This window comes from Marmota marmota, unplaced genomic scaffold (genome assembly GCF_001458135.2).
Source record: "Marmota marmota marmota unplaced genomic scaffold, marMar, whole genome shotgun sequence".
Classification (NCBI taxonomy): Eukaryota; Metazoa; Chordata; class Mammalia; order Rodentia; family Sciuridae; genus Marmota; species Marmota marmota.
Window position 1 is genome coordinate 39211202 of NW_026000016.1, and position 26309 is coordinate 39237510.

Sequence of the window (26309 nt, forward strand, 5' to 3'; positions counted from 1 at the left end):
ATGCAAACCATAATAAGTGCTTGTTGGTCAACTTATATCTCACTTCAAGTTATTGTCCATCCTTCAGGTAACAGTTATCTTTCTAAAATATAGAATACTTACTCTCCTTGTTCAAACCTTTTATCTCCCCTTCACCTTCATTCTGAATTCTTTTTTATTTTTATGATGAAGAGTATATTGAAAGAGGTGGGGAAAAGGAGCTTCCAGAAGATGGATTCAACATGTCTGAAAATATTTCAGTTATGTAAAGGGAAAACTTCAAGAGCAAGAATATATTATAAATAAGAGTCTTTCAACTAGGTGGACAGATGAGTAAATCTTGTATCATTTGTACCCATGGGAGAGGTCTTCTTGAAAAATGCTTGTTTATAGAATATTCTGTAAAATAGAGTTGGCAACCTCCAGTGATTCTTCTTTTACCAAAACAATATCATAAGAGCCCATGTATTTTCTAAAAGTTCATCTACTCTATCATTTAGATAACCAGCCTTCAGAATGTGTTCAACATTGACTACCCCATCTGCCATTTTTAAATCTCCTTCAGAGTCTCCCAGCAGAATTATGTTGCTGTTGTCTTTGAGTTGACTGAAATAGTCAAGGCACCATCATTTTGTCAAATACATGAATTAGTTCTTCTTTAAATCCTTTGATGACACATTTTCATCAAAATCCATAAAGTTGGTCACTACTTTGACATTCTTTAGAGCAAGACACAAGCTCCTTTATAATGTGACCCCTGCTGACTTTTTCAGCCTCAGCTCCTGCCTTCTATGTATCTTACAGTCCTGACTCAGACATTTGAACTCTCTGTACTATCCTGCTCTCTCATCCCCCAGGATTGATTGCATCTCATACTGAGTAAGAATAATAAGTGATATTGTATAAGCACTGAATGGTTATGGAAGATGTCTTTGGTCAGCAAACTAACAATACCATATGATAACTCCCAGCTTGATTATCATTTGCTTTGTCTTGTTATACTGTCTGTATTTAGTAGGGTTTTTTGTTGTTGTTGTTGTTCTATAGGCACATATTGTTGACATTGTAGGTGCTAACCAATATTTCTTGTTATATTTCCTGAAAAGACAAAAAGACTTCATGCCCTACTCTTCTGAGGCCAGGTAGTATTTGCACAACACCAGTTCTAAGGCCAAGATGGAAAGTGATATGTGGTCACTTTGAGGCCAAAGCTCTAATAACCAGAATACAACTATATTCTTTCTTCCTCGGCTTAAGCGATTGTGAAAGCACATTTTGATAGGGGGTGCCATTGGATTAAAGTAACCAGAACTGCTGAGCTGGTTACTAAGCTAATGTATGGGCTACAGCGATCCTGAGGAGCCTCCTGGACATGCAATGGATTCCGAATGAATGAAGAGAAACTTTTACTTTACCAAACCAATGAGATACTGGTGTTGTTTGCTGCTATATCCTAGTAGAGCATGCAGCAAGTATCTATTGATCACATAAAGGACTGCCTCAGTGCAATCATTAGTTTCTTTGAGTCATTTCATTTCCCCAATAAATTCAGCTTCCTTTTTCTTTAGGAAAAAGAAAACAAACAATTTAAGGCTAAATTCATGATTGTGACTTACTTTCACAAGTAGGAGGACTTGGGCTCCAGACGCCTACTGTTTTATTCTCTACTGTGCAGGAAATGGAAGCATTCCCTATGAGTGAGAAGTTGGGGTCACAGGTGTAGGTGACAGAGGAGCCATATGTAAAGAGGTCTTCATCACTACCACTGTGCTTCCCATTGCTGATGTCTGGAGGGGGTTCACACTTGACAACTGGGACAAGGGAATGAAGAGAAAGGAATATTCAGCAAGGCATCAGGACAAAGCTAAAATTCCTGCCAATTCAAACCTCCCAAGAGGCAGTAAAAATGCATTATTATTCCATAACATAATTTAAGCTTATAGTCAAGTCAGAAATATCTTTACTTACTTAAACATACAGGGAAAGGGTTACTCCAGGCAACTCTCTTATCTTGGATGTCACAATAACTAGTGGTTGGACCCTTTAAGACAAATCTAGATAAGAAAAGATCGAAGATTTTAATGGAATTCTTCCTATATGAAATTAAATTAGATAAAGGGATTTGAACAGAGAGAATCTGTTACTTAATATTAAAATAAATAAATAAAGTTTTCTTGGATATTCCCAGAGAATACTCCACTTGGTAAAATTTCATCACTGTGATGAGATGTGTGTGTTTGTTCATTTGTCCTTTGATTCTTTAGTATTGAGTATTTAGTATCTACTAGGTGTCAGGTCTGCAGTTCATCCAGAGCTCAAGTAGAACAACAAAAAGAATCATCTGAGTGAGTTCTACGGTTTTCTTTGAGAGTAAAACTCATGATCTCTGGTTTGCAGGATGCCTCTGACTTCAGATGTGTGGCTTTCTTTTCACACACCATCAACTCACTGCACACTACCCCCATTTTTATGGCTCTTGACAAGTCCTAATCTTTCTTCAATTTGACTTTCCTCTATGTCTTATGATAACAGGGGGGAAAGGCATTTTTAGTGTGATTTTACATTTGTAACATCATCAAGAAATAAACCTCCAATGTGATGGAACCTTGAGGTCAATTCTTTAGCAGTCTAAGAGCCCCTGGAATGGACTGAATAATAACTTAAAATAAAATGTATCTTTTAATAGAAACAAAATATAGCTAGAATTTAGCAATTACTTTAGAATTGCTTTTAAATGTAGTTTTTCTAATCAAGTGAAAACAACTGTTTCTGGTTATTTTGATAGGAACAACTCAGTATTTTAATAGCACCTTAGTTCTCAAGGTGCTATTGAAATACAATACAACTAAATACAACTAAATACACTAAATACAACTTTCCCTCTTGGGAGCCCATACAGTAGGGGAAGCAGAAAGCAGGATAGAAATGAAACACTAACCAAAGTGAAATAACCACAGAAAGAAGATTAGAGAAAAATAATAAATAGAGGTGACAAGCAAAGGAGAATCATTGCATGCTTTATTGGAGAGTAAAATAGTTATTTTAAAATGCATTTCAAGTAAATAATATTAAAATAACACTCTGATCTACATAGTAAAATTTCAAATCACATAGCAGCAAAAAAAAATTTGAACCAATGGTCTTTATCAAAACAGCTAAGAACAAAATTATTAGATTTCAAAGTCTAAGAATACCTTTGTATAGTAAAATTGCAAGGTATGTAGAAGAGAAAGAAACTGAGGTCAGCATCTGAGTTTTCTACAGCAATATTTGCCACTAAAAAATATTGCTGCAATACCTACAGGATATCCAAGAAATGAAAATATTTTAGTGCTAGGGATTGAACCTAGAGACACTCCCACTGAGCTAAGTCCCCAGCTCTGTAGTGTTGTTGTCCCCCCGGCCCCCCGTGGGGTGTGTGTGTGTGTGTGTGTGTGTGTGTGTTTGGTTGAGTTTCTGTTTGCTTGCTTGTTTTGGTTTGGTTTTTGAGAGAGGGGCTCACCAAGTTACAGAGACTTGGCCTTGAACTTTCCATCTTCCCACCTCAACCTCCCTAATTGCTGGGATTACAGATTGCAAGCCACTGTGCCTGGTTGGAAAGTACTTATATCCAGCCACACTATCTCTGCAGTGTACATTCTTCTGATACACTAAAACCTACAATAGCTCAAGGAATAATTTACACTTTTTGGTGGGAGGTGGTGGGGCACAGGTTATTTTGTTTCAGTTTTTAGGAAACCACTACAGGACCAACTCTAATCAAGAGACAACAGGGGCAACTTTAGCCAAAAACGGAAACAAATCAAAACAAAATGGTAGTGAACATTGGATCAAAGACAAAATCCAAGATGGGGCTAAGAGTTATTGAGTGAAATATAAATGTTATATGCTGAGACAGCAGTGGAATGCTAAAACTATCAAAAATAAGAGATGAGGAAGAGAGTAGAAGAAAAACACATTTCCTCATGGCCTCATTTCCAAGAGTTAGGAGTGAAATCAACCTGTAGACATATAATTATATTTGACTCTAATGTTAAATACAAAATAAATAATAAGATATATGAATAACAAATTTACTGGTAAAGACAGAAGGGGTAGGAAGGGAGGAGAGAATGCAAATTTATTGTTGCTTTCAAGTAATAAATTTAAACTGCCTCAAGATAAACTGGAATAATGATACATAAATATAAATTTATAAAGATAGCCACTAGATCCAAATTTCAAACCTTCCTAAATATCATATCTATATCTTTCCATATTTTAAATAACAAATAAATGTACATATGCCTACATACATATATCACCATACATGAAATAGTATGACAAAACCAAGTTTATAGGCATCACTCATATCAATAAATGTAATTGGGCTTTAGTATCTTACTGAAAGATAAAATAGGTTTTAGTTGGAACTAAATTCAACTCTATGTTGCATACAGGAGACAAACCTATAATATATTTCAAACATATTAAGGAAGGGCAAAGTAAATGCAAACCAAAAAAAGAGATAATGATTTTTAACATCCCATGGAACAGACATCAGAACTAAAATGATTAAATCATACAAAGACAGGTACTTTATAATTTTGAAGATCTTTTTCCTCATGTAGAGCAACATGAGCCAGCAGTTCAGGAAGCTGAGGAAAGAGGATCTTGAGTTCAAAGCCAGTCTCAGCAAAAGCAAGGTGCTAAGCAACTCAGTGAGATCCTGTCTCTAAATAAAATATAAAATTAGTCTGGGGATGTGGCTCAGTGGTTGAATGCCCATAAGTCCAATCCCTGCCCACCCCCCACCCCCCCGCAAAAAAAACCCTCTATGTACCAAAATATATGGTAGCCATTTTAATAAACAAAAAAAAAACATGGGCTATAAGCAAAACAGTCAAGCTATGCTATCAATTATCATTAATTTATTTATACTATTATTTTATAATACAGTTATAAAAGTTATTATTTTACTTTAATTCCTATATTTCTGTTTAAAGTATATAAAGAGCCTAGTGTAGAGTGGTGTATGCCTATAATCCCAGCTACTCAGTAGGCTGAGACAGAGGATTGTGAGTTTAAGACCACCCTGGGCTATATAAGGAGATCATTTCTCCAAAAAAAAAAAAAAAGAAAGAAAAGAAAAGAAAAGAAAAAAGCAAATCAATAATAAAGATAATAAGGCATATAAAAAGAAGGCCTAACAAAAGATTCAAAAAAGCCATTATCAAAAAAGTAGATCTGAGATGGGCGTTGTGGCACATGCCCGTAATGCTAGTGACTTTGGAGGCTGAGGTACAAGTTCAAGAATAGCCTCAGCAAATTAGCAAAACCCTAAGCAACTTAGCAAGAGCCTGTCTCAAAATAAAAGGACTGGTGATATATCTCAGTGGTTAAGCACCCTGGGTTCAATCCCTGCTACCAAACAAAAAAAGTAGATCTGAAATATGTATATTTCAGATACATGAATATATATAATAAAAATATGCCTTCATTTGAAGTGCCTATGGACTATTGATGAAAACCAACCATATATTCATGATGTACCCTAAAACCTCAGTAAATTCTGAAATAGAAATAGGCAAAATTCTCTATGGGGGTAGAAGTACCATGGTAGACAGCAAGAGTTCCAATAAAAGAGTTGTCAGGATTCAGTAAATAAAAAGATAGGATAGCTAGACAGGTGGCACAAGCCTGTAATCCTAGCTACTTGGTAGGCTGAGGCAGGAAGATCACAAGTTCAAGGCCAACTTGGGCAACTTAATAGGACACTATCTCAAAATCAAAAATAAAAGGAAAAAGGACTAGGGATGTAGCTCAGTGGGAGAGTACCCCTGGGTTCAATTCCCAGTAACAAAGAAAAGAAAGATAGGATGTTTACTTTTCAAGTTAAACTTGAGTGCCATGTAAACAGCAGTTTTTTTAGTGTGTGATCCAAATATTGCATGGAGTATACTTATAATAAAATCATTTGTCTGAAATTTAACTGGACATCCTGGGTTTTACCTGGCAATTCCAAACTAAAAGTTTTCACCTGTCAATTCTGGCTCCTCATACAAGTGAATAAATAGGAAAGGAGGAGGTTATGATGGTTGGGGTTATTCATCCTGACCACTGAGAGGAAACTGGATTGCTTCTGCACAATGGTGTTGTGTAACTACATTTGTACAAATTTATATACGCATAAGTAAATGCATCAGAGCATTGTTCAGAATAGCAAAATACTAGAAACACCCATGGATCCATCAAAGGGGTTAACTCTTGACACATCTACACAATAAAATTCTGTACTGTTGTAAGCAAAAATTAATGCAGAAACTCTCTATATATAAACATGAAATTTTTCCAATATATACTGATCAGTGCAATAGCGAAGTAAGATGCAAAACTACATTTGTGTAATACAAGGGGGACAAATGAATGTCAGTAGAGGGGGCAGAGAGAGAAGAGGGGAGGGGAGGGGAGGGGAGGGGGGATAGTAGAGGATAGGAAAGGCAGCAGAACACAACAGACACTAGTATGGCAATATGTAAATCAATGGATGTGTAACTGATGTGATTCTGCAATCTGTATATGGGGTAAAAATGGGAGCTCATAACTCACTTGAATCAAAATGTGAAATATGGTATATCAAGAACTATGTAATGTTTTGAACAACCAACAATAAAAAATTTAAAAAAAAAACTACATTTGTGGTTGAAAAGAGGGAAAAGAAGAATATATGCTAATTTCTTAGCTTGCAGTAGAATAAGGAAACACTAGAAAGATGCAGGAGAAACCAATAAAAGGAAATCCTTGCTTGAAGAAAGAAGAAATGGAGTATATGGAGATAGAATAAGAGACTTCTTACTGCATACCTTTTCATGTCATTTTAAAATTTGGAATATATGAACACATTAGCTATTTTAATTAGCTATTCTAATTTAAAAATTAGTAATATTACTCAACATTAAAAGAAAAGAAAATCATGGCATTTGCAGGTAAATGAATGGAGTTAGAGAATATTATGCTAAGTGAAGTAAACCAATCCCAAATGCAGAATGTTTTCTCTGGTGTGAGGATACTGATCCATAATAGCGATGGGGGAGGGGGAGCATAGGAGGAATGCAGGAACTTTAGATAGGGCAAAGGGGAGGAAGGGCAAGCGAGGGGGCAGGAGAGCAGGAAAGAAGTGAAATGAGATGAACACCGTTACCCCAAGTACATGTATGAAGACATGAGTAGTATCATTCTACTTTGTGTGTAACCAGAGACATGAAAAATTGTGCTCTATAAGTGTACTATGAATTGAAATGCATTCTGCTGTCATATATAACAAATTAGAATAAATAGATAAAATTTAAAAGAAAAGAAAAAAATAGTAATTTAAAGTATTGTTTTCAGACTACTCTTACTCACCCCTCTGAACAGCTGAATTCTATTTGTGATCCAAAAGCGAGATCTGTCTTAATTTCCACACGCCCATTAGGTAAATCTCCTGGATTACTGCATCGTTTTTCTGAGAGAAAATTTAAAATGATAATTAGTGACTCTAAGATCTCGCATTAGAAAACAAAATTGAATGATCAAATTCTACCTCTGCATCCAGAAAAATCCAAATGTTAAGATTCATACTTATTTCTGAACCCAACTTACTTTAATTTGGAGGAACAATGCCATGAAATTTTATCTCATTTTTTTATGGTACACATTTTACCAAGAACCATGTGTCCTTGTGTAACAAAGGCTTAGATACTTCACTTTTGCCTGAAAATATCCTAGAGGGGGCTAAAAGCAGAATTACAGAGTTGGCATCTCTGTTTCCATTTTGCATCTGTCTCCTTTGCTCTGAGTCTACTTGGATTCCAAAAGCAACAAACAGGTCTGATGGATAAACATCTCATGATGCCTCAGAGCTATGGCTCCACTGACGAATCCTGAGAAAATGATGGTCCAGAGCACACATGGTCAATATCACCTGGTTAGCTGTGAAAAACCTCCAGCTCTTCAGACACCCAACCTTTGCCCTTATTTCCTTTCTATAAAACCTCAAAGTCATTGTCAGCCCCTTGAAAACAGGGCTGAGGACATGAGTGCCCCATCTCTTCCCAGTATGGCTGCACTCCTGAAAGTTCCTCGCCTGTCTTTCACCTTTACTTTCTGGAGACAGTGGCCTGACCTGATTTATTGGTTCCCTGGAGTCAGGTTTCTGGCCTTGGACTCTAGTAACCCTTGGTTACAAAAGGAAACCAAAAGACAAGGTATTAATTCATATGCCCTTTCTTTTGGAAAACATCACAGAGGCATCACCCACTGACAGGGAATCATCTCCATAGACCCAGCAGATATGTTGGGTGAGAATACTTTGGCAATTGCATTACCACTTTCTAGCCACTTAATTTTTTATAACTTTTCAAAACAGTTTTGAACTTTTCAACATATCAAAGCAAGGTTGGTGGTTCATTTCTTAAAAGAAGGGCTTGTTGAATCACTTCCTATAAATTGGAATTCTTTTTCAATGTAAACAGCCAACTCCTAAGGTTTCTGCTTTATTATGTTCTGTTTTTCAAACGTGGTTACATGAATCCCATTGAAACCAATAGTTGACAAATTGGATGTTTTCTAAGCCAGAAGTTTTGATCCTGAGACAATTTTGCAAAGCTGGAAAAAAGCAAAACAAGAAGAATAAACATTGATACTTACTGACACAGAAGACATCATAGTTCCATTTGCCAGTATATGCACAGGAAACTTGGGAACTTGAACTTGTCTTACTGTAGCCAGGGCGGCAGGCATAGCTCAGACTATAACCAGTTCTGAATTCTGTCTGGTTCGGTGCACTTATTGGAGAAGCAAAGCTTAGATTGGGTGGGGGACCACATTTGCCTGAACATCAAAATGACAAGAAGCACCAAATATTATATCTTGAGACACATCATCTCAGGGTTCTAGTAGTATGATTGTAGAGCAAAGACAATCGAGAAATATTGGGCGCTGGGGATGTGGCTCAAGCGGTAGCACGCTTGCCTGGCATGCGTGCGGCCCAGGTTCGATCCTCAGCACCACATAAAAATAAAATAAAGATGTTGTGTCCACCGAAAACTGAAAAATAAATATTAAAAAATTCTCTCTCTCTCTCTCTCTCTCTCTCTCTCTCTCTCTCTCTCTCTCCCTCTCCCTCTCCCTCTCTCTTTAAAAAAAAAAAAGAGAAATATTGGAACTCCCACGAGGCTCTCTGTTCAATGAATCCAGTGAGTGATCAGTACTATGCTTGCTGATAACGATAATAATTAAAGGCATAAATTTGTCCTTTCTCTACAATATATCAGATAATTTATCTAAAAAGGACGACAGCCATGAATTTTACAAGCCTATTGGATTCTTCATCTGTACTGACTCAATGTACCTATGCTAAGCCAGAAATCCCCACAAGTCAGCCTCAACAGAAATGTATTATTTCATTAAAAATAACATGACATAAGGTCAGCAACCTCATGAAAAGAAAACTGGGTGGCTGGAAGATGTGTATGAATAACACATTTTAAAATAAATATTCTCTGTGTCTTTTGGATTTTGAATGATATGGAGGAGGAGGCTTAGTGTCCTTGAAACATAAAAATCTTAATCCTACTTAATGAGAGAAGTGTTAGGGAGTTATGTTGGTCAAATTACATTGTGTGCATGTACAAATATGAAACAACAATTCCCATGATGATGTACAACTATAGTGCACCAATGAAAAATGTGGAAAGAGAATAAAACGGGACTGATTTACCTTTTTAGAGACACAATAGAAGTATAATCTTCAGTTTTCCTTTCTGAATAAAACCACAGACAGTGGAATTGTTCAGCTGGACTGACAGACAATATAAATTTGTTTCAAGTCATGGTGGGAGACTGATTGTTTTGGAAACTCCTAGAAAAGAAATTCTAGGAGAAAATATCTAGAAAATTGTCTCTTTCATGTATAAAGCAAATTCCTCTGAATTCCAGTTGGACAAATAAATTCTGTGGCTGAAACTGAATTGCTGCTGGAAGTTTAGTCAGTTCTCTTTCAGTCTACTTGAACATGTAGATGATCTCGATTTTCTTGTTGCCCATCTGAACCTGTCTCCCACTACTCACCATGAACAGTAACCAACAGAGCAGCGACCAAGGTCATTTGGAACAGAATTGGATCAGAGACTCTCCACAGATTACAGAAGGCCCAGGTTGCCATTTCCCCCTTTCTATGATGGGTTCCACTTGGTGGTCTTGGGGGGCACATGACCTGCCACTTCTCTGGCATTTTTTTTCTGCTGAAAGAATTCAATTTAATAAGTACTCATTAAATTCCTACTTGTCATAAAGCAGTAGAATAAATACCATGGGATCCCTGTCTTCAAGGAAATTGCAGCCTAAATTGAAAGAAAAAAGAGCATAAACATCATACCAAGACAAGACAGTGGGGGATGGCCTGTGCAGAAGTATCCTCTTAGAAGACAGATGAATTGCAAGTGGAGAGAGGAAGAGAGAGAGGGGGCCACATCTGAGCTAGGTATGCTGTGAAGTTAGAGGATAAATGCAGGTCATACTAGGGGAATAGCAGATAATTCTTCTGTTTGGGATGTTAGTAGTGTCTGTGATAAGGGGATAGGAGGGGGAAACTTTTAGCTATGTCTGAAGGGGCTGTGAGAGTCAAGTTTAAGAATTCATAGATTTTACTCTTTGGGGAATAAAGAGTCATTGTTTTTCATTTTTGTTTTAGTTTTTGATTTGTGCATTTGTTTTTAGCTAAGGTGTAACACAATTGTGTGGTTTAAGATCGCTATGGCAGAAGGAGACAGAAAAGAAACAGAGAGGTTGATTAAGATGACATTGCAAACTACCAGCTGAGCCATGCAAATGATCTGAACAAGGAAATAGCACCAGAGTTTCAGCACTCTCTTGTGTTTATAATTCATACTAAGCTCATGGCCATTTAAGAAGAGGGAGTTCAGCTGGATGTAGTGGTATATGCCTGTAATACTAGCTACTCAGGAGGCTGAGGCAGGAGAATTGCAAGTTCAAAACCAGCCTGGGCAACTTAAATAAACCCTGTCTCACAAAGAAAAAGTAAACAGGACTAGGGATGTAGCTCAGTGTTAGAGATCCTCAGAGTTCAATCCCTAGTATTGAAAGAAAAGGGGCTTCCCTCAATATTTCTCTAGAAGATGTTTCTCTCCCACATTATGGGGGTGGTAGTAGTTCGTAGTGGGTTCCTTCACACAATGTGGAGGGACCAAGGTTCTGCATGGAGTAAAGATACCTGGAAACTAAAACTCAGTTGTGAAGTCATTCCTTCACCTGTTGTAAGGCATGGGCACACATTCTTTCCCATGAGCTTTATAGGCAGCCACCAGGACATCTGTCAATGCATGTATACACCTACTGAAGAATTTACCTGATGAATTTGTTGACTGAAATATGCTTGCAGAATTTATACTACATGAATCCATGTGGTCTAATGAGGTTGGGAAGAGTCTCTCCCTCTTTCTCTGGCTCGTACTCTCTCTCTACCTCCATTCCCCCACTCATTCCCTAGCAGCCCCTCCCCATCTCTAGTCTCTCTTTTCTCTGCCCTTGCAATCTGGTGAAGCTCAAGACAGTAGAGAGAAAGGCAAGTTGCATAACATGAAGGCTAGCCCACTAAATCATCTGTGAAATTTACAAAATATGATAAATTTCTCCTACCCAATAAATACTTCTATGAGCTATGAAGCCAATAATTTTCTTTAAATTTGATATGTCAGTAGATTTGATATCGTATTGAATTTCCATGAAACTGATGATATTAAAAATACAGATGTGTTGACAAAAGAATTTGATGATGAAAAGTCAAAAGGATAATATAAAGTGAAAATTTCCCATATGAATTATTGCATTTGTTATATTCATGAGAAAAATATATATGTGGACTATCTTCAGAAAAAATATTTATGACTACAGTTATAGCTTAAATCCTTAGCTTTAAGAAATTGAACTCAGATAGCTAAAATGCTGCAAAAATATTCATTAGCTGTATTTTAAAAGAATATATTTGTAATCATTAAATTTATTCTAAATATTTCCTAAGCAATGTTATGTAAAATGAAATTTTGATATATTCAGCAAATTGGTTCCATTGAATCGACCTTTAGGAAGTAGTAGTCACTCAATCAGCTTTGGTGACTAACTTGTCAGTAGTTTGGACTGAGTCACTGGGTTCCATATGACCTGTTCTAGTCAACCAGGATTCTTGACTTTCCTACCTCCTACCCCTCCCCACATCACCCACCCTCTCTCTTTCCTCTTTAGCTTCTACTTATTCTGCCAGTCCTTTCTCCAATGTCCCCTTGTTTTCCAGGTCAGCCTCCATGTACCAAGTACAGTTTTGTATTTATAACTCTCCACTGACTTGGCTTGCAACAAACATCTCAGGTCTATCATCCCCACTAGATTATAAATGCCTTAAGTCAGAGGGTGGCCATCTATTCATTGCTGCCCTACACAGTACCTAGCAATGTGGCACACAAAGTCAAATTCCTCAGTGTATGTTTGATTAATGCACACCCCAAAGCACCTAGTGCTGAAATATGTCTCAAAGAGAAATGATACTTGTTTTGGTTTGGTTATGAGGTGTCCCCCCAAAGCTCCTGTGTTAAAGCAGGAATGTTCAGAGTGAAATGATTGGATTGTGAGAGCTGTAACCTAATCAGTCCATCCTAGTTTGAATGTACTGACCTGGTGGTAACTGTAGGCAGACTGAGGGTGGTTGAAAGAGGTGGTCACTGGGGGTGTGCCCTGGAAGGGGCCATCTTCCCTCAACTTTCTCCTTTCTGCTTCCTGACCACCATGAACAGAGCAGCTTCCCTCTGCCACACTTTTCTGCCATAATGTTCTGCCTCACCTCAGACCAGAGCAATGGAGTCAGCCTACCATGGACTGAATCTCTAAAACCTTGAGCTAAAATTAACTTCTTTTCCTCTTCGTTGTTCTTATTGGGTATTTTGGTCACCGTGGTAAAAAGCTAACATAATACTGTTTGATATCCACACTATTTGTTTTTTAATTTTGAGTTTGTTTCAGGGGTTTTATACGATGGTTTGTTTGTTGGGACCAGGGATTGAATCAGGGGTGCTAAACCATGGAGCCATATTCCCAGCCCTTCTTTATTTTTTATTTTGAGACAACACTAAGTTGCTTAGGGTCTCACTAAGTTGCTGAGGCAGGCTTTGAACTTGTGATCCTCCTGCCTCAGCCTCCTGAACTGCTACATGTTCCAACATACCTGTCACACATCTGTATTTTAAAGAAAATTGACCAATTTTATGCTAAGCCCTTTTACATCACTAACCTTAAGTCATCAAATCATCAACCGATTGTAAGGGAGGGGCAATGAAAGAGGGAAAGAATAAACAAAAACTAATTCTCCTCCCTCCATGGGTTATGAAACAGACACACAGACATGACACCATGATGAGGAAGTTATTTCACTCCCTTTATCTCAGTCTCACTCTGAGGCCACAGCCACAGAGCTAGGGACAGAGGAGGGCAGTGTTCCCAGTACCTTGGGACTATATCTGGATTCAGACCCAGATGCTGTGAGTTTAAATTCTGGTTCCACCATGTAGGAACCAAGTGCCTGTGGGCAAGACATTGAGCCCCTCCACACCCATTTCCTCTGTTATGAGAATGATCGGAATGCACTCTACTGTCATGTGTAACTAATTAGAACAAATGAAAAAAAATGAGAGTAATAATCATACATGTCTTTAGGAATTGCTGAGAGGGACTTGATGGTGTTTGGGTGGCACATAGTAAACATTCAGAAGAGATGTTAGAATTGGCGTGGGATGTTACTCTGCCAAGAAGAAGAGTGCCTAGAATTCAAAAACATCATCTTCAGAATGATCTGAATAATGGATTGCATCACCAGGGGGAACTTTACACTCCAGTGCAGAGTGAAAGCCACCAACATGGGGACAGAAGCCCTCGGTCTGATATCCTCTGTGGCTCTTGGCACACTGAGACCCAATGTGACACCCAGAGCAGAGAGACGCTGGTGTCCCAAGGGCTACCTTGAGTTTATTTCTGTCTTACTCTCAACCTTCTTCTGGGAGGAATTCACACATACCTATGACCCTCATCATCAGACATGCGTCACTTATAGACCTCTGGGCCCAAATGCTTCTACAGATATAAAAACGTATGAGCTCCTTAAATTTAATTATTAATAATTACCTTATTCTGCCCCATTTGAATCTCCTTACATGTAAGTTTTAAGTCATTCAAGCCTGTCTTCTTTATTCTGGTTGCTAATTAGTGAAATATCTGTGCTAAACCTTAAAACTATGTCTTTCCTAAGTTGGTGAAAGAAATTTTAGCAAAGTTAGGAGGAAATATTTCCTCTTCCCCTGCAACTGCAGAAGAGCAGATAATATCTGCATGGTAAAACTGACTTTGCAAATGTTATTTCCCACAAAAGCGTTTTCTAGACTTTAGAGATGGTTGTTCTGCTGCTTGAAAGTAACCTTTAACTTTAGGAAATACGTACTTCTTACTAGTTATCTTAACAAATTAGTTTTTGTCTGGGATAATATTTAAATAATTTCTCTTTCCCAAAAGTTACAAACATTTATGAGTTTTCTTTGTATATCCAGAAATACATAATTATACTTTCCTCTTCACCTGAAACCCTGAATGTAAACCAAAACTTGGGACGCTGTTAGATTTCTTATTTAAGCAAAAAAAACTCCTTTTTAAAATTTAAGTTTCTATTATCAAAGTTCAGATTTTTCAACCACGTCATTTGTATCTCTTAGGCACTTTGAATCCAACATATCTCAAATTAAATTTCCTGCTTTACCTCTGTTTTCTGTTTGGGCTGAAGTAACAAGATACCACCCATCTCCCAGATGAGAACCCTGAGTCAGGCATATCATCTCTCGTCTTGTGCCAGCTTTGCATGTTCAGAATGACCGAGTCCTGTCAAGATGGCCAGAGCAGGAGCACTAGAATCTGTCACTCTGTCCTATGTTCTACTTCCAAGTTTAAGTTCTCATAATTCCCTTCACCCCACCCCAGACTTCTGCAAAAACCTCCAAACATTTGTAGCTAGCTTCTATATTGATAAATAATGTCTCTAAAAAGCAACTGACATTGTCACTCTGCTTAAACATTTATGTGGTCCCCAATCCTTGTAGGTCCCCATTTGTCTCCAAACTTCCTACTTGCCTCTTTTGCAAATAGAATAATGCTTCTACCTAATGAAGGTATTCACCTTTCTCAAAACACATTCTGAATTAAAAACAAACAAATCTGAAAACACCTTGGAAGCATTTGTACAAATGTTCTTACCTTTGGTGCCTCCTTTTTTCACTACCTAGATCAAATGTCACCTCCTTGAAGAATTGCCTGCCTCCATCAAGAAAAGTCAATGTCTTCCCTGTATCCCTACTACTTTCCTAATACCTTACTTGAACACCACTTTATATTGTAACTGTGTATTTACTATTGTTTCTTAAAATATATTGTGATACCCTAAAGTCAAGGAAGGCATTTATTCAACTTCCTATCTCCAACCTGGTATTGTAACTGATGTATTATAGCTATCCAATAATTGTAAAATGAAGCTCAATTTAGTTTTACCTTCAGAGTGAGAAAAGTTACCTATCTCACTGAGGACCAAAGGAAAGAATGTGTGTGATGTGCCTTGTCAACTTGGCAGAGAGAAGAACCAGGCTTTAGACTTTCCTCATGAACTCTCAAGATGTCCTGGTTTACTTCCTCAGCTGCTCTTTGGGTAACTCAGCAGAACTTGCAAAGAGATCAGCAAACCACAGAGCGTGGGGATGGAGGACTTGTGAGTTGAGGAGAACTGAGCTTGAGTTCTAGAGATGCCACAATCTAATTCTGTGATCTTCAGGAAGCTACAATCAGCTTCTTAGAACTCAGATTCCTCATCTCTAAAAGGTGACTTAAACTTAGGTATCTATTATATTGCCTACCAATTCTGTAACTGCCCGATAAAAAGCTGAGATGACTCTAGCAAATGCCGCAGAGTTCAGTGATATTGTCCTCTGTTTGTTCCCTAAGGAAATGAAACCAACTCAAGAACTATGGTCAACATAGTGGGTGTCTCGTAAAAAGCAATGTCAGCACTTAACAATGCAGTACAATTTGAGAGACATTGGGAAAATCTTCCATCCCTAAATTTTTCCTTCTTTAGTGATTCTCTTTTAAGTTAATGTATTTCTTTTGTCTGAATTCCCCTTTTTAAATTTCTGATTGCCTGGGAGCTTTGGCTGTGGCTCAGCGGTAGAGCGCTCCCCTCACACATTGGATACACTGGGTTCGATCCTCAGCACCACATAGAAATAAATGAATAAAATAAGGGTATTGTGTCCAACTACAACTAAAAAATAAATATTAAAAAAAGAATTCATTAAAATAAATAAATAAATAAATTCAGATTGCCTCTGGAGAAAGATAATATTTGTCCCTAGTCTCAGGCAGAGTCTCCTTCCTTACACTGGGCTCTCAATCACATTGTTTACAAACTTCAGAAAGAACTTGCTTCCACACCCCACCGTTCCTGGAACCTCCTTATCTCTCTGTCAACGTCTTCCTTCTTTGCTCATATTACAGTCAAAGGTACCTCTAAGTTGAATGCAGACCTTATTGGATGCTTCTGTCACTTCCGTATGCTCTACTTTTCATTCTCCTAGTAGCACCATATTTAGGGACAGTATAAGAGTCAGCAAAGACATAAGTAAAATGAGGACCAAAACAGTATGGTGCCCTGTCCAACCAAGGGAGAAGAGACTTACAAGAAGGAAGGCTAATCAACATTGCCAAATTTGGAAAGTGAGGGAGAAAACTAGCTGGGAGGCTGACCAATGTCTTCCATTACCAAATCTAAAGGACTTTACTGTCAGCAATGGAAATTTGAAGAAGTTAATAAAATCTAATTTCATTCTAATGAAATTGCACCAATTTTCAGAGTACGGACGATAAAAACCAGGTCTCTTACGGTTCCACTTGGGAAGTCAGATTGGCTTCTTGCCTCCACTCCTCTTTGTGAGGAGATGATGAAGAATCAACAGACAAACCCAGCTCTTAGATAAAATAGCATGAGCAATATTGTCTTACACTACTTTTTTGCTTTATTAACATACATTATTACTATTCCCCCATTTATAATTTTAAAAATCTAGGCTCAGAACAGGTTAAAAGTACTTTTCAAATCAAACACCCTTCATGCAATACTTCTGCAAAGATTTCTGCTGAAAATACTGTTGAGTTTTTATCTGTCTTATTGTTCCAGTCCTGCACTCTCTACAGGGTCAAACCATCAACCTTACTCCCTAGATCCCCCAAGTGTTCAGTAGTCCACTCACCTTTAATAGCTGAGGAAGAAGAAGGCTCTGATGGAGTCTTGATCTCTATAGTCCTAGATCTTTCCAAGATTAGGGTCTATCATAATATCCCAAAGTTGACTAGCAATTGCTTCACCAAAAAGTCCCTGAATTCCAGACATGTAGCTGGCTGGTCAGGGATTGTTGAATGAAGATGGATGAGCAGAAATTCTCCCCTGGCCCTGTGAATGATTAACAGCAGAAATAGGGCAGCAATATTTACCTAAACTCCCTCCTCTTTACTAGCCCTCATTCTCGATACCGTGTTGCAATCATTTATTTTCTCCTTTGCCAACCATTTCCCCTAAGTGAAGAAGGTAATTTGAATATGATGCCAGAATTCCTTCTCTCTCTTTTCATAAACACAAGGTTATGCAAGATGCAATCCAGCTATCTGGAAACCTTGGATACAGCAGGGTTCAGACAAGCTTCATCAAAATGATCTAGTTTCCATGACATGAAGTCAAGAGGCGCTCTGGGGACTGAGGGTCTTGCCTTGCACTGTCCTCCATCCTATCCCAAGGCAAAGTGAAAGGTGGAGAATTTCTCAAACATTCATTGAGTTCTTGCTATGTGCTAAATGCCTGGAACATACTTGGAGCTCAACAAATGTCAACTACCACCCCCACCACCATTACTATGATATATTGGACACCTAAAGACCAGAAGCTGGTCTGTCACTGATGGCTATTCAGAAGAATGCAATCGGGGGTAGCTATGTTTACTATCACTTAGATCTAGGAAGCTACCCCAAGCTCTGACTTTGTCCAGTTACTCTATTCACCCTAAAGCTTCAGAGTTGTGTCCACAAAGGACAGCTTTTGTAAGTAGTTTTTCTAAGAGTGCAAAATTTTCCATAAAAAATACTGAAAGTGCCACAAAGACTTCTGAAAAGGAGGAGTTAACCACAGAGGTTGAGTTCATCAAGGAGGTGTTGATGGAAGACATGAGATTTAGAACAGACTTGGTGAGGTAGAAGGTATTAGAGGAAGATGAGAAGGATATTAGAGGGAAAGAAGACCCTGCTCTATCACAGAGGTGAGAGATGACAAGCACGAGTGTAGAGGGAGAATATGGTCTGTGCAACAGGAGGGTGAAATTGGAGAAAATGGCATCTTTTAAGTTGGGTCTCCAAAATACCATTGTCCAACACATCCTGCTTTCCACTGTAATGGCTGCAAATTTTTCTATCCAGGTCACCAAATTGTCGTGTTCCCAGCAGATCATCTTGCTTCCCACTTTACTAAAATCATTCTACATTAGCCCCATCCATGTCCAATTTTCTCTCCTATTCACTCCTGATTCAGAGAATGACTTCTTTTCTTCTCATTTTTACTGTGTCTCTCATCCTACTCCCGCCATCTTGCCCAAACCTCCAATTCCATTTTCCTTCTTTAGTGTGATGCTGCACTTCTCAGAAGTGGGACCTGTACCTTCTGCCTACTCTTTCTCATCAATCACTCCCCATTTTGCCTTCCCATCTGACTTCCACCCACCCTCAGACCCACACACTTCTCTGGGGCATGTCCTTATCTCCAAATCCAAAATTTCTTTATTTTATTTCTTATAATTTCTCTGTAGCTCTGACAGTGGTGACAGTTTCCTTTCTAAACCTTTCTTCTCTTTTGACCTCTATTACCCCAAATTTTCCTGATTCTCTTATCTTACTAATATCCTTTTTTCAGTTATTGTTATTTCCTTTTCCTCCTCTTCATTTCTAAGTGTGGAAACATTCCATGTCCCTTTAATTTTTTTTTCTTTCCACCATTTGAATAAATTTACCTACTCTCACAACTCTATTTCCAATGAGAGGATTATCCCATCCCACACCTTTATCTTTGATTCCTCTGCTAAACTCCATACTTTTGTTGTTGTTGTTGTTGTTGCCCATTGAACATATTCCAATATACCTCACACTCAGCACATCCAAAATATCTTGTTTACTGTCCATCAGTTTCACCTTGTGATCCCAACTTTAATCTAGATTCTTGCACAGAATTTCAAGTTCAACTTTGAACTCCTTTTTTTTTCCTTAATGCTCCAACGTTCCATCAATTAACAAGCTGAATGATATGAGTTTCAAAATGCTTCTCGTTTCTGCTACTTCCTTTTCACTTCTGCTACTGTCAAACCAGTTCAGGTTATCATTGTCTCTTTGTGGATATCTTAGTCTGCTTTCTGCTGCTATAACAGAATGCCTTAGAAAGGGTACTTTATTAAGAAGAGATATTTATGTCTTACAGTTTGGGAGGCACCTGACAAGGGCCTTCTTGTTACATCATCTCATGGAGGAAGGTGGAAGGCAAGAGAGCACAGGGATAGAGGAAAAGGAAAAGGGGAAGAACTCCTTCCCTATTGCAGGAAACCACCTCTGCAATAAGTAATTCAATAATATCAATCCATTCATTAGGGCTCTGCTTTCATAACCTAATCACCTCTTAGAGATTCCACCTCTCATCACTGCCACACTGGGGGTTGATTAAGTTTCTAACATATGAACTTTGGGGCATTCTCAAACCATAACTGGTGACCATTGCAGTAGCACATTTTTTGGTTTCTCAGTCTCAATTTTTTTTTCTGCTTCAATCAATACTATATACAATTGTGAGAAAAATCTTCTTCTATGCTCTGTCCTTATTATTTCCTTACTTGAAAGTCTTCTATGTCTACTCATTGCCTAAAAAAAATAAATTCTCTAATGTGCCATTCAAAACCTTCTGAACTATCTTTAACTGATCTTTCCAGTCTTTTCTCTTACCACTTCCCATGCTTAATTCAGGCCAACTTAGACTGCATAGTGTTTCCTAATCATCTTTCCTGCCTCTGTACAGTGCTTTTAATATATAATATATTATAAAAAATTCATTTTAAAACATTAAAGTACTTTAAGAGAATAAATGCCTATAATTTCAACATTTTAAGACAATAGTTTTCATCTATGTATATTATAGTCCAGTCCTTTGCCACAAGAATGGAGGTCTTACATAAATATAATCATGTTATTTATTATTATTCTATTTTTACTTGAGATTACATTTTCAAGATTTTCTACTACTTTATAATTATAACTGTAAAATGATACATAACATTGGATCTATTATACATTGTAAAATATTTTCCTAAAATTGGACAAATACTTACAAGGTCTTGCTAGTACAGTTATTAGAGACAATAATATAATAAATACCTTCGAATGAAAATCATTTGCTACAGTTAGATTAATCCTAACGGTGTACTTACTTGATTTAAAAACTTATGGCTCTCTTGCTCCATTTTAAAAAACTTATTTCCACTCAAAACATCCTCCTCCTTACTTTTTGTCTCTCTTACTTTTAAAGGCCGAAATAACTATAATATATTCCTTAACAATTTTCTTCCCAGACAGAAATGATCTTTTTCTGTACTCTCACAGCACAGTGATCTCTGAAAAGTATTTACTTCATTTTTACTAGCCTGAAATATTGTCTTAAATACACTGGTCTTGTGTCTACTAAAATACTCTAAGATACTTAAGAGTCCTTATTCTCCTTTGTAACTTCACCTGGAGATTTTCCATTATTTCAAGCTCTCTCAAGTATTTTGGCTTTAATTTATCCAGATTTCTTGTGTGCTACAGTGGGGGTCAGGCTGAGGGATGGGAGAAGGCTATAGCGTCAGCTCAATATGACATTGTGATGGAAAGCCTCAGGATTCTTATTTCTTCTATCCTCTAAAAAAGAAGAAAATATATTCACTTGTGTTGCATTGTCTCAAACCTCCTGGTAATGCAAGACTGGGTTCCATCCAAAAGGCAGTAAGCAATATTATTGAAGAAGATCAAGAAATCTGGCTTCATAAAACTGATGTAGCAGAGAGCTGGGGTCCTAACTCTACATCTGTCTGAATGGGTCATTTTAAGGATATAACTGTTCTGACCCTATCTTTTCAGAATAAGAGGTTAATTTTTGCCTCATAAATTTTGGGTTATTTGAGGTTAATTTTTGGCTCATAATTCATGTCTCATATGAAGTCCAGTCTTAGTTGAGATCCCAGCTTCCTCTTTCTCCTTGCAGACAGGAAATTAAATTCTCCACAGTCCATCAAAGTGGTGCCAAATGTTGTCTTAAACAGATAACAACCACACTTGGTCTTTTCACATTCTAAGTATGACAATTTGCACAGACAAACACACAGAGACACATGCAGTATATTATACATTTGCAGTTGCCTTCTATGAAGTTGCATTTCAACCCAATAAGAGACAAACTGATACCAATTTCAGAACCAAGAGGAAAATTTATTCATAAGTAAATTTGTATTACCAGTCTACTCAGCTATTGCATTACGACAATAGTTTTGCCTCCAACTCAGCTTTTTTCATCTCCAGAGAAGATTTTAATTCTTCTATTGTTAAACCACTTTCCTTCAATCTTTTCATAAATTTCTCTATGGCACTGCAAGGGTTCTTATTCTCCTGAAAGGCAAGGTGAAAAAACAAATTATTTTGAAGTTTTAATTGATAGAATGAGATCCAGCTCTACACCCTGAAGTCAGGAAGCAACAAGAAGGTCCCTGAATGGGGATAGGAGTCAAAACCATGGAGCTCAGGTGGGATCTGGGCCTTCAACATGATGAATCATTTACACTTTCTGTCCTAATAAAAATATTTTAATATTTCCACAGTAATAAATATGGTCTAAAAGAAGAATCTCAAGGAAAACAAATTGTTCAGCGTTTGTTGCAGTCTAGAAGAAGTTTAGAGCCTCTTCAGAGTAGTACTTACAAATCTCAGGCATTAAGTTTAAGAACCTTGTTCTATAAAGCACATGAGACAATAATGCCTACCATTATTATGAGGTATTTATGAGGGCTTTATGAGGTATTTGTGATGAAGGTGGTAAATGGAAATGTCCTTATATTGAAATGTGAATCAGTGGTTTATGAGGCCCCTTCTATAGTCAGGCCAAGGCCCACCCATTCAAAAACATTATACCAAATTGAAAAGATATTAACTGAACATGAACCAGAAACAATGGCCAAGCCCCAGAGACACAACTGTGAATAAGACAAACAACGGCCCCCACTTACCAATGCCTTCTCAAACCCAGTCTGTAAACATGGTTTGTGGATCCTCTCATAGGTAAGTACACTTCCCGGGTCCCCATCAATGCCCAGCTGCTTCTGTGGGCCCTCTGGGTGGTTCCTGAGCCGAAGTTAGAACATTTAGCCCTTTCACTTTCAAAATAGAGTAAGTGAGGCTACCTGGGTAGTTGTATTTCAGGCTGTGATAGAATCCACCTCCCTGCCCCATTACGGCCCCAAGCCGTAATGCATGCTTATCTCATTATTACAAAACAGTTATAAAGTAAAACCATTCTCCTGGGGGGGGGGTGGAAGCAGAGTGGGAGGATCCATGGGATGAGTTGACACCCATAAAACAGAGAGGTGAGAAATTCTGAATTAGTGTATTCCTGCACAGAGTTTTTGGGTAAGGAGAGTGAGGGAAGAAGTAGCTAATCATTCTATAAACTAATAAGGCATCTGCCATGTAAGCTCTGGAAAGCAGTAGAAAGTTAGAGATACTCCTCAAAAAAATCTTAGTGAACGGGCTAATGAGTAGCGGTAGCTTTTAATCAGAAAAACATAAAAGTAGACTTCAAAGTCCAAGGAAGTCCAATGGAACTGAATTGCCAGTGAAGCCACGTGACTCATTAAGAATAAAACAAGGAAAAGAAAAGGCTAGGCAACCCATCAGGTGGGAGTCTGGCAGTGTAAACTGAGGCTAGACTGCAATTAGGAATGCTTCAAGGTCTAGCCCCTAAATATTTATATTTTTGAACTTCTGTGTGTTTTTTTTTTAATTTCTTTTTTTGTTCTTTGATTCCTTAGAAAAACGTACTTTTGCGGGGGGTGGGGGCAGTGTGGGTATTGAACTCAGGGTGCTCAACTACTGAGCCACATCCCCAGCCCAATTTTGTATTTTATTTGGAGACAGGGTCTCACTGAGTTGCTTAGTGCCTCGCTGTTGCTGAGGCTGACTTTGAACTCACGATCCGAATAGCTCAGGCTCTTGAGCTGCTGGGATTATAGGCATACACCACCGCTCTCTGCCCAAAACATTTAAAAAACTGAGATGGAAAAAATGGTACTTTCAAGAGGATACGTAAGATATTCTAACAGGATCAGTCTGCTTTCCAGGGGTTGGAGAAGGACCACAACGAGCTAACACAGTTCTCAAAATCGGAATGAGCCCAGAATCCTAAAGCAGGAGGTTGTCAGGGGACTAGCTGGACACAGACTGGGTCATTCCTCAAACAATTCTGCCCAAGAGCAAGATTTCATATTCAAAGGCTGTCCGCGCTTACCTCTCCCCACAGGAAGAACTGGTAGACCCCGAGTCGGAATTTCCTCCTTCACAATGTCCGTGAGATATATCCCCATGAGGGTCACTGTCTCCTGAGGAAAAGGAGTCCCAGAGGACAGTGGTGAGATTCAGTGATGCTGAGTGCAAACCACCCCGCACAAGCGGCCTAGGCCAGCACCTGCCATCTCCAGAGCAGTATAGAGGGACCTGGGGACTTGCTCTCCATTCACTCCCTTCTCATCAAAGTCAGATTTCTCAGCCAGCCTGTAGCATACCTGTCATCCCCATGTCTCAGAAGGGAGGCTGCGGCAGGACTGTCAGTTCATGGGAAATTTAGGAAGACCCTGTCTCAAATGTTTTAAAAAGGTAGTGGTGGGGAAGTGGGGGAACAAGGGTTGAGTGCCCCTGGGGTCAATGCCTGTGCCACAAAGAAACAAGATCAGATCTGTACATGGGGAAAAGCCCTCCCCAGGTTCATCCCCTGAATTGTGAGGGATTCTGGAGTACTTTCTAACTGGCAGGAGCTCAAGGAAAAGAAATTTAAGTTGTAGAGATGCTATTTGTTAATGCACAAGAAAATAAAAATTAGACCCTAGGTGAGGGCAGAAGTAACTTGAGACAGGAGATGAAGGATGTGAGCTCCATGGGGCTGACACCTGCTGAAGAGGACAGGTCTATAGAACTGGAAATGACACATTAGGAGTGGTGAAATTCGATTCGATTCGGTCTCTTTCAGTGGCAGAAAAGAAACTCCCTGGCATGAAAAAAATCATTTTGGCCCTCTCCATTTCTAATATTTTATTTATTTGTTTGTTTGTTTATCGATCTATCTTTCTGTTGGTACTGGGGATGGAGCCCAGGGGTTCTTTACTACTGAACTACATCCCAGGCCCCTTTTATTTTATTTATTTTTCATTTTGATACAGGGTCTCACTAGGTTGGCTTCAAGCTTGGGATCCTCCTATCTCAGTCTCCCAAGTCACTGATATTACAGACATGGGACATAAGGCTGGGCTCAGCCTCTAATATAACAAGATAATTTCGAATTATCTTAAACTTCTAATATTTTAAGATAATTAGGTTAAATATTATTATGTATAAGGTTATTTATAATGTCTTTTTCAGTTCTGAGATTGCATGAGGCTAAACTTGGTGATCAAAATTAAAGGCTGAACAAAAGGTATATTAAAGGTCTTGAAAATAAATAGCTTGAGTAAAATCAGAAAATTATAAAAAAAAGCATGTATAATATAAACCGGTTTTGAAAATCAGGATAGGTCCTTGTTCCCTCATGTTGAAGATTAAACACCTAAGAAATGCCTAGGAAAGAGCAAAAAGTAAAATTTACTTAAGAAACAGAACAGAGAGAGAGAGACTCCTCTGGCGAGGAGGGTGTCCAGGGCTGGTACTCAAGGGAGTAGGGGTATCTTGCCTCTCTTATAGATTTCAGGTTTTCTTTCCTCATGTCCCCTCCTCCCACTCTGCCTACGTGACCACAAGTGGCCAAAAGGGCAGGAAGAGAGTCACCCAGGAGGTGATTGCTTGTGTTGGAAAGTATGATTCTTTCCCTCCCCCAGAGGCTGTTAGCAATAGGGTGATGGGGAGTGCTATCTACCCATTTCCTTTTCTTTGATAATCAGCTACCTGTCCTTTGCCCTGGTCTCAATATAACACAATTTTTGTAAAACAGTCACACACAAACATGCACAGACAAAAAAAAAAAACGGTCTGTAAATAATATATCAAGATTTTCCTAATGCTTATCTCTAACCTCCCCTATGCCATAGGCTTGTAGGTAATGATTTTTTTCCTTCTATTTTCTATATTGTATCACTTGAGTAAGTTTTTAAAAGAATTTGTAAAAACTAAAAGACTGAGTTCAAAGACTGTACAGAGAAAATAAAAAAGGATTCCCATGAGTTGATGGAGGAATTCCAGTTTAGAGAGGGTTCTGGTAACTTTTAAAAAGTTCAGTTTTGAACTGAAGGAGATGATGTTGATCTGAGATCTAAACACAAAATAATGTGCTTTACAGGGACCTAAGAAGCTCCTCCAAGATCTGAGCAATTAAGTAACACAAAAAACGATGCTATATGTGGGAGCCAGGGCAGAAACTTCTAAATTAAAAGAGTAAAAGATTTGGAAGAAATGAGGAAATACTACAAACCCATGTCAAGCTATATTACATACATGATGTGGTACAAAAAGCATGTTCTGGGTACTCCCAAGTGCCCGCATAAGAGAGCTCATGAAGTATGTGCTTTAAGCTCTTCTCCATTTATTATCTTAGTAGATACAGAAGTCACATACGAAGAGTGTAATATTACATCTCACTGACATAAGTGGCCATTACTCATATTGTGAGTAATATTAGATGAAATTAACTTTTTCTTTTTTGCTAATATGATTAGTAAGATATTTGTATCTAATTTTAATTTCCAGCTCCCTGAGGCTCAAGAGAAAGAGGCAAGGAGGATCCAGGCCAGCCTGGGCAATTCAGAAAAAAATAATCATGGTGGGGTGTGGCTCTGCAGTAGAGTCCCCTGGAGCCCAATCCCTAGTACTACAAAAAAGAAAAGAAAGGAAGGAAGGGGGCGAGGGGGGGG

General features: G+C 38.2%; 2 protein-coding genes across 5 annotated transcripts in view; both read right to left on the bottom strand.

Annotated features, from left to right (window-relative positions):
- The window catches only part of LOC107140596 (C4b-binding protein alpha chain-like), a 30254-nt gene extending 12721 nt beyond the window's left edge, over positions 1-17533 (bottom strand). Inside the window, exons 1-6 of one of the 4 annotated variants that reach the window (XM_048809515.1) lie at positions 17343-17533; positions 10069-10238; positions 8647-8829; positions 7363-7462; positions 1948-2033; positions 1596-1790 (exon numbers count right to left, since the gene is read on the bottom strand). In XM_048809515.1, coding sequence (XP_048665472.1) covers positions 1596-1790; positions 1948-2033; positions 7363-7462; positions 8647-8829; positions 10069-10231 — 727 coding nt within the window. In that variant the 5' untranslated portion in view covers positions 10232-10238; positions 17343-17533. Of the gene's footprint in view, positions 1-1595; positions 1791-1947; positions 2034-7362; positions 7463-8646; positions 8830-10068; positions 10242-17338 lie in introns of all 4 variants that reach the window. The other 3 variants (XM_048809514.1, XM_048809516.1, XM_015483724.2) reach the window with 3 other exon arrangements.
- Positions 17534-21805: 4272 nt separating this feature from the next.
- C4bpb (complement component 4 binding protein beta) overlaps positions 21806-26309 on the bottom strand; it is a 7166-nt gene continuing 2662 nt past the window's right edge. The window contains exons 4-6 of the mRNA XM_048809012.1: positions 23705-23795; positions 22424-22542; positions 21806-21813 (exon numbers count right to left, since the gene is read on the bottom strand). Coding sequence (XP_048664969.1) covers positions 21806-21813; positions 22424-22542; positions 23705-23795 — 218 coding nt within the window. The remainder of the gene's footprint in view (positions 21814-22423; positions 22543-23704; positions 23796-26309) is intronic.